Source organism: Perna viridis, chromosome 3, assembly GCF_037379345.1.
Source record: "Perna viridis isolate PV_CMFRI_1.1 ecotype Kerala chromosome 3, ASM3737934v1, whole genome shotgun sequence".
Lineage (NCBI taxonomy): Eukaryota > Metazoa > Mollusca > Bivalvia > Mytilida > Mytilidae > Perna > Perna viridis.
In genome coordinates this window covers 40425014-40433799 of record NC_142447.1, presented here as the reverse complement: position 1 = coordinate 40433799, position 8786 = coordinate 40425014, and the positions used below count along the sequence as shown (strand labels likewise).

At 37.2% G+C, this 8786-nt stretch overlaps 1 protein-coding gene across 1 annotated transcript; it reads right to left on the bottom strand.

The window, feature by feature from the left end:
- Positions 1-281: 281 nt before the first annotated feature.
- LOC148622251 (uncharacterized) lies at positions 282-6916 on the bottom strand. The gene is made up of 2 exons (XM_088574113.1): positions 6757-6916; positions 282-6378 (listed from the first exon to the last, which is right to left on the bottom strand). Exon 2 carries the CDS (start codon positions 6189-6191, stop codon positions 282-284), a length of 5910 nt encoding a protein of 1969 aa, XP_088430239.1. The 5' UTR covers positions 6192-6378; positions 6757-6916.
- Between the last annotated feature and the right edge of the window lie 1870 nt (positions 6917-8786).

The window sequence follows — 8786 nt, the reverse complement described above, 5'->3', positions numbered from 1 at the left end:
TACAACGGAAGTACTCGAAATAGTAAACAATAACACTGGATGGAAAAGTGATAATCGAAAATGATGATTAATGATATTTGGTTTAACGGTGGAAATGAATTCTACATACCAGCCCCTTAATTGTGAAGCATAGCGAGCAATTACAATAAAACAAAAAAATATAAACCATAAAAAAAATACAAGAAATACCCTCACAAAATAATCAAAGTGAAAATGTCAAAATAACAAATGAAACATATCTCAAAATGTCCCTACTAGGTAAGTATACATAATACCCTAAACTAGTCTAACTCTAAAATTGTACACAGTTTGTCAATCGGACGGGTAAGTATGGTTGAACCAATCTTAACTTTGACTTGACGAACTAGTCCATTACGATCAGGAATCAATGCATGTACAAGTCCCATAGGCCAAGAATTTCTTGGAGAGTTCGAATCAACTACTAGAACTACATCTCCAACGTGTAAATTTCTCTTAACATTGTTCCATTTTTGCCGTTCTTGAAGAATTGGTAGGTATTCACATAACCATCGACTCCAGAATAAATTGGACATGTACTGAATTTGACGCCACCTACGTCTGCAGTAATTGTCAGTCGTAGAAAATAATCCAGGAGGAAGAACCGGCTTGCATTTCATCAGAAGCAAATGGTTTGGCGTTAATGCTTCTAAATCGTTCGGATTGTCAGAGTTCATAGTAATAGGTCTGCTATTCAGTATAGCTTCCACTTCACACATCAGTGTATGTAGACCGTCATCGTCTAGAACTTGTTCCTTGATCACACTTGAAATTACTCTCCTGATACTACGAATCAACCTTTCCCAAATACCTCCGAAATGGGAACCACTAGGAAGGTTGAATTTCCATTCAACACTGTTTTGAAGCATCGAACTTTCAATCTGATGTAAATTCCATTCGTCAATAGCTTGTTTCATTTCCCGTTCCGCACCAATGAAATTAGTTCCGTTGTCAGATCTTATGAGTGAAACTTGTCCTCGTCGAGAAACGAATCGTCTTAGAACGTTAATATACGAATCAGTGTCCAATGATGAAGCGATTTCCAAATGAACTGCCCGACTGGCCAAACACGTAAATATCACTCCGTGACGTTTAACTCTAGATCTGCGTTGTTTAACATCAAAAGGTCCAAAATAATCCACACCGACTCTAGTAAAAGGCGGATCGTCTGGTAACACACGATCTTCTGGCAATTCTGCCATTTTTTGCTCTCCAACTTTAGCACTTACACGACGACAATTTACGCACTTGGAAATTATCTTTCTGATGGCGGAAGGAGCACTAATTATCCAGTATCTTTGCCTCAACGCTGACAACATATGATTACGACCACTGTGTTTCAAAAGAATATGAAAATGATGAAGTATCAAATTCGACACGTGATTGTTCTTTGGCAGTATAACTGGATGTTTACTGTTTTCTGGTAAGCTTGAAGAATGTAAGCGTCCTCCGACACGCAATAAATTTCCATCAAGAAAAGGATCAAGAGTTCTTATGCGACTGTCCTTGTGAATTTTCGGATTTCCTGACTTCAAAGCACCAATTTCCTTTCGGAATGCTTCTTGCTGCACAATACTTATAATAGTGTTTTCGGATTCTTCAAGATCTTTTAAAGTCAGTTTATGCCTAATCCTGTGATCTGCTCTTGTCTGTAGTTTACGCACACGCTTCAGTAATTGCTCTTTCACTTTTATTATCCAAGCTACGGCACGTTTTAACTTATACCATGAGGAATAATGCTCGAAAAGTTTTAACATAATGTCAATGTTTGTGTTGTTTAGTCTTAACACAACTGTAGCAACTTTCGCACGCTTTATTTCTCGATCTTCCGTGTCGATGTTCCCGAGATCTTCTGTAGGTAGACTAGGCCATTCATCCGGATGCCGATTCAAGAACGCCGGTGCATCGATCCAATGTTTTTCTAGCAAATCGTTAGCAGATGCACCTCGAGACGATATGTCTGCAGGATTCATCTTCGTATTAATGTACCTCCAATCACTAACATTCGATCCCTCGTGAATAACTGAAAGTCTATTCGCTACGAATGTTTGAAATCTAGCGGTTGTGTTGTTGATATACCGAAGAACGGACATACTATCAGTCCAGAAATACGAATGGTCTATCGGAATTTCGAGTTCACTTATAATCATCTTGTTAGTCCTAACAGCGACCGTCGCTGCCGTAAGTTCCAACCGGGGAATAGTAACTTGTTTCAATGGCGTAACTCTAGCCTTGCCCATTACGAATGAACAGTGAATTTCGTGGTCGACATTTTCAAGTCTGAGATAACTTAATACACCGTAACCCGATTCGCTGGCATCGGCCAAATGGTAAAGATGAGCAGATAACACGTTTCCGAAATCGGGTGGTTTGAAGCAACGAGGCACACTGAAGCTAGAAAGTCTCGACAAATCGTTGTACCAAATCTCCCAGTTCTGTAATAGTACGTCGGGTACCGGATCGTCCCATGCCAATCTCAACTTACATAGTTCCTGAAGAATAATTTTTGGTCTCAAAGTAAGCGGAGTCAAAAATCCCAACGGATCGTACACACTACTGACCATTGATAAGATTCCTCGTCTGGTTTTCGGTTTGTCTTGAAGAGATATCTTAAACTGAAAAGTATCGGTTTCAACACACCATTGAACGCCTAACGCTCTGTCGATCGGCAAAATCTCTTGATCTAAATCAATGTCCTTCACTTCTTTGGCTCTATCTGATATCGGTATCGATCGCATCACATCTCGACTACTGCTAATCCATTTAGCTATCCTGAATCCACCTCTCCGAAGAAGCGCTTGTAAATCCTGAACTAACGTAATAGCACCGTCAACTATTTCCACCGATTTAAGACAATCGTCCACGTAAAAGTTTCTCAATACCGTATCTATCACTTTATCATTGAAATGACCTCTGCCTTCTTCTGCAGTTTGTCTGAGCGCATAATTGACACAGCTCGGTGACGACGTGGCACCAAAAAGGTGAACGTTCATTTGATACTCGATCGGTTTCGAGTTAGTGTGTCCATCTTTCCACCATAGGAATCTTAAGTAATTTCCATCTTCAGTAGGCACGCGCACTTGATGGAACATGGAATCAATGTCACCCATTATTGCAATGTCATCTTGCCGAAATCTAATCAATGTTCCAACGAGACTGTTCGTAAGATTAGGACCTTGAAGTAAGCGTTCGTTTAATGACGTACCTTGGAATCTTGCCGCACAATCGAAAACCACTCTGATCTTGTTCTTACGTGGGTGATACACACCGTGATGTGGTAGATACCATACATGACCATCGTCCTTTAACAAATCTTCTGATGATACCTCCGACGCATATCCTTCACCTAAAACTTTTTTCATGAACGTTACATACTCATCTTGAAAGTGTTTGTCTTTTTCAAAACGCTTACCCAGTAACATCAACCTCTGTTCTGCCTGCCTACGATTATTCGGCATCGCGTTTTCGTTCGACCTAAACGGGAGGTCTATAATATAGTGTCCATTTTCGAGAGTTATCGATCTTGAAACATTATCTAGAAATTTACGGTCTTCTACGGAAGGCGAATTGACATCATCAATAGTCCTTTCACAAAAGTCAAAGTCAAACTGATTGCGAATTTGATCTTCCAGCGAAACGTCTATACGATTCTCGGACACAACTGACGCACTGATGCGATTGGCTCTGACGAAATTACAAGAAGTATTTTCATCTCTAGAAACATTCAACGGACCGTTTATTACCCAGCCAAGCACAGTCTCAACCGCGAAAGGTCCACCATTAGCACACGGTACCACACTCCACGGCTCCATTGCACGAGGAACATTAACTCCGATTAAGAGTCCAACGTGATCGTTACTAATCCTTTGTAATGGAATATCACGCAAATGTGGCCAATTTGAAATGTCACTTACTGAAACGATATCACTACTAGTAACTGGTAATTTCTCCTGTGAAAAAATAGTCGGTAAGGATATAACATTATTACCGTTTAAGTCACTGATTTCCAAACCACTAACTACGTAACAGTCTTTCACATCCGTTTCCGTCTGTGTCATTGTAAGCAAACCGAGTTTCGTTTTCTTTCCTTCGACATTCAATTCGCGCATGATAGTTTCTGAGCAAAACGTTGCGGTACTGCCACAGTCAAGAAAAGCGTACGTTTCAACAAACTTGTCACTTTTCGCACATTTAATTCTTACTGGTAATATTGGAAGTGCCTGCTGGACGACATCTCCAGCCCCTGTAGACGTTGCAGAACTAGTAACATCTCTAACCGAATTGTCATTACAAGTTTCATTTACTTTCTGTTTACGTGAATCGACGTGAAGAATTGACGGATGACCCTTTTTACACACGGAACACGTTGCCTTCTGACTACATACAACCTTCTGATGACCGTATTTCAGACAACCGAAACAGAAACCTTTAGACTTGAAAAAATCGTATCTGTCTTTAAGAGACTTACTTGTAATCTTGTCGCACATCTTCAGTGAATGACTTGAGTTTCCACAGTAAACACATGGTTTCGAAAATGCATTAGGTTTTGAGTCCGTACTATCGTTACGATCATTTTGAGAGTTAGATTCCACTGACGTGGCCAACGTTTTACGATTACCATAAGACGAGGATTTCGATTCTTGAATTTTCTTTACCGACGAGGGTGTACGCATAACGTCTTTACCGTAAATAGGGTCATTAGCCTTTTTTGCTTCTCTCTTAACGAAATCTACAAGTTGACTAAATAACAAAGTTCTTCGCTGTGACTTTGTTTCATACACTATATTACGCCACTTGTCTTGTAAATTGAACGGAAGTTTTCGAACTAGAGTTTTCATATTGTCCGAGTATTCTAACACCCTGACCTCATCGACGTTCTGAACAGCATACAAACACTCGGTAAGAAATATCGAAAAGTCATCTAACGCTTTGGGGTTATCTTGCTTAACCACGGGCCAATCTAAAGCCTTTCTAACGAACGAATTAGCTATCACATCCGGCTCACCGTACCTGTCCTGAAGTTCATTCATTGACGCTGTATAGCCTGTTTCCGCATCCAAGTGAGAAAATCCTTTTACAATACGATGTGGCTCTCCAAGGGTAAACTGTAACAAGTAAGTTAAACGTTCATCATAGGAAGCCGTATTCGATTCAATTCTAGCTTGAAATTGTCTCTTAAATCCATTGAACAACATAGGATTGCCATCAAATTTCTGTATGTCGATTTGAGGCTTATTCAGCTCGCGGACTATTGAAATACTTTCTGACGGAACGACAGGTGTGTTTCTATTTACTAAGTCGTAGTTCTTCACCCTAGGCGTACACTTACTTGGAATCCATTCAGATGCTTGCGGATTTAAACGTGACGTTTCTTCCTGTACATACGTTTTCATACGTGTTGCCTCTGATTGTCTAGGTTTCTGATTGTAAGATACTTCAGTTAGATTTTCATGTCTATTGAGTTTAAATTCTAACAAATCGTCGTCTCTCATACTTTTCTCCAGCTCCTCTATCACCTTTGATTTAGCGTCACTAACTTTAAGCTCCGTTTTTATTTCCAATTCTTCTTCTTGAATTTTAAGTTTTAACTTAGCTTCCTCGAGTTGTTTCTTCTCACTTAACGCTTCGGCTCTTGCTAGCAATTCTACCTTACGTTGTTCTTCCATTAACTTGGCTTTGGATATATGACTTGCATTACTAGATCTCGCACTTCTGTGGGACCTTGCACCTGAACTCCTGTGCGATCTTACGCTCCCGGATCTGTGTGATCTCTGATCATCTTGAACTATATGTTGCGGCGATATTGTTTTCGCTTTATTCAATATAAACCAGTCCTTTGCTGATTGATTTGTTGATAGAAAGACTCGATTTTTATCCTGGAACGAAGCATTGTCTACTTGTTTATCGTTCAAGTCAGTAAAAATTGCTTGGTACTTATCATGTGTCTCTAGTAATTCCTCGTATATACCTATCCACTTAGAATACACTGGTCGGACCAAATCAACGTCTCCTGGTTGCGATATCAATCGTTCAAGTTCACCACTTAGGATTGTCAATGATTTTATAAGACGAGTACGTTGGTTTCTATAAAGACTCATGGAATACATCAATCCCTTTTCCGTAAGCTTTCTTTCTCTACTAGCTTCTACTAAGTCTTCCGTATTGTCATCCATTGTCACTTGATAAATTATTAATTTGTAAATAATGTGTTGGCTAGCAAATGGGCGTGGAAATATATAAGTAAATGCGTAACATCTTTAATGACAACAACCAGAGAGTCCAGAGATTCCAGAGAGTACATTTCATTAGCTGAACAAAAATATAGATGATGTTGACGATGTTGACGATGTTGACGATTTACTGAAAATAGAAAAACGAAATACAATGTACCTATGTCGTCAACCAAGAAAATAACCAATCAAAACAAAAAATACAAACACAATAGTAATACAATATCAATAGAAAATCAATAGAAAATGACACAAAAGCATGAAAATACAATATGTAAAAAGAACTTAATTAAGATTTAATTAATTAAATCGCTATTAAGCTTCACTGAGAAAATAATTTATCGATCGGCACCCAACATACAGTGAAAAATTGCGGTGCACTCGAAAATCAATCTGCCTAACATTAAAATTAAAGTCAATAAACCTACAAAAATTATATCTAATTATCAAAATGTATGTAATTAACCATCGGAAGTATATTTATACAAAGATAAAGTAAAAAACTCACCAAATTAATAATATTTCCACCAAATCAACACAGAAAAACAATCGTGAAATTACAACGGAAGTACTCGAAATAGTAAACAATAACACTGGATGGAAAAGTGATAATCGAAAATGATGATTAATGATATTTGGTTTAACGGTGGAAATGAATTCTACACAGTACAATCAGGGGTTTTGCGTTGAAGTGATGTCTGGAAATAGATAAAATGGGAACAACACAAAGAGAAGAACATAAAAGTATTAAAAGCTTCGCCAAATGCTGCATGATACGATTTTAACCATTTGAACTAGATTCGCTTGGGGCAAATATGGACACTTAAACATAAGGACTTACAGATCATCGTGGACACTATAACTGGTTTGGATACAGTATTGCACCTTATTTAGTAATTAAGTATAATTAATATGTTCTGCTAGCAGGGTGCTTTCATTAACCATTTTGTTCCTAATTATCTCAAAAAACGGTCAGTGATAGAGTAAATCTACCAGCATAAAGCCCTAAGGAGGAACATTTTTTTTAATTTCATTTCAGTCATAAGAAAATTTGAAGAAAAAAAAGGTGTTTCATAAAATTACTTTTTTTTCTTTGACCCCATGTAACTGATTGAAAAATACAGGCAGAGATTTCCACGAGGAAAACAAATATAATCGAAGCAGGAATAAAAGTTTTTTCGTGTGTGGTACCACTTTGGTCCCTATATACTAAAAATTCCCAATGCTATATTTTAAACAGCAAGCTTCCTCTAGCAACAAGTAACAATATATCAATATTTCATGACATTCGATTCAATACAACTTACGTTATCAAACAGAAACGAAAACATTAACGACGACGACGACGACGACAATTTAACATCATAAGTTAACATAATGCAGTTGTATAAAAAAGGATGTTTTTATCAAGTAAAAGTGCATGTCTTTCTACCCGAGATGTTTTTTCATGACACAAACTAAAGACCGCAAAAATGTTCATTTTTATTTTAAAGAGAAGTCAAACAACATCGACTTTTGTAGACGTTATAACATTAGGATATCTCTATCTATAGTTTGCATGGTGTTCGCTAAAATCTGCAAAAAAATTTTGACGAAAATAGAGTCGACGAATAACTTCGATTTTTCTATGCCTAATCATAAGGGTCCTTTCAACAATTGAAATTTTCTCTATTTCTATGGCTTTAAGACACTAATAAAAAATATTTGGACTTTAAAGAGTATTTTAACTCACAATGCACTTCGTGTTTTTCTTTCCTAAATTTTGCTCTCTACGAAATTAACAACGGAAAGTTCACAATACGTATAATGGCATTGCATTTATCAGCAATTAAAAACACGAAACATCTGTACAGCAAGCTCCAATGGCAATTAAAGCCTACGTGAATCTCATTTTTATGATGAATATAGTAATTCAGTCCTATATGATGTAGATCATTGCCAATGTAAAAGTATTCTTATTAGGGTGTGGTGTATGTCTGACTTAAATGTTTACGCACAACTTGAGTAGTAAATAGTATTTTTGTTATGCAGACTATATACATTCTCGATATGATTTCTATGTCAGCAAAATGCAAAAAAAAGTTGCATAGCCTTTTAAGGGAAGGAAAGCTTGAAAATTATTTTCGTCAGATTCACGAGTATCCTCACAGTCGCGTGAATTTCAACTATAAAATAAGATTGACCTGGACCTACGTCATCGTCATACTATGTTTACTTCAATATCGCTTTTAGTGTTTTTTAACGTGGGAGTTACAAAATTTATATTGAAAGAAATAATACTAAGTACAGTATATTATTCTGAAAAATGGCTAAGTTCAACTTGTAAAAATTGTTTTGTTTGTTCACATGCAATCTACAATAGGTATAGTGTGAGGTTTAAATAATATTGGTTAGATACTTTTGTAAGTTACAGGTTACCAGATTACACGAAGTAATGCCGTCCACATCATAGAGTCATAAAAACGGTTCAACATGATAAACACCTTTTTTGTAAATTAAAATTTCCCATAGGAGGTGCACATCAAACTGTATATAAAC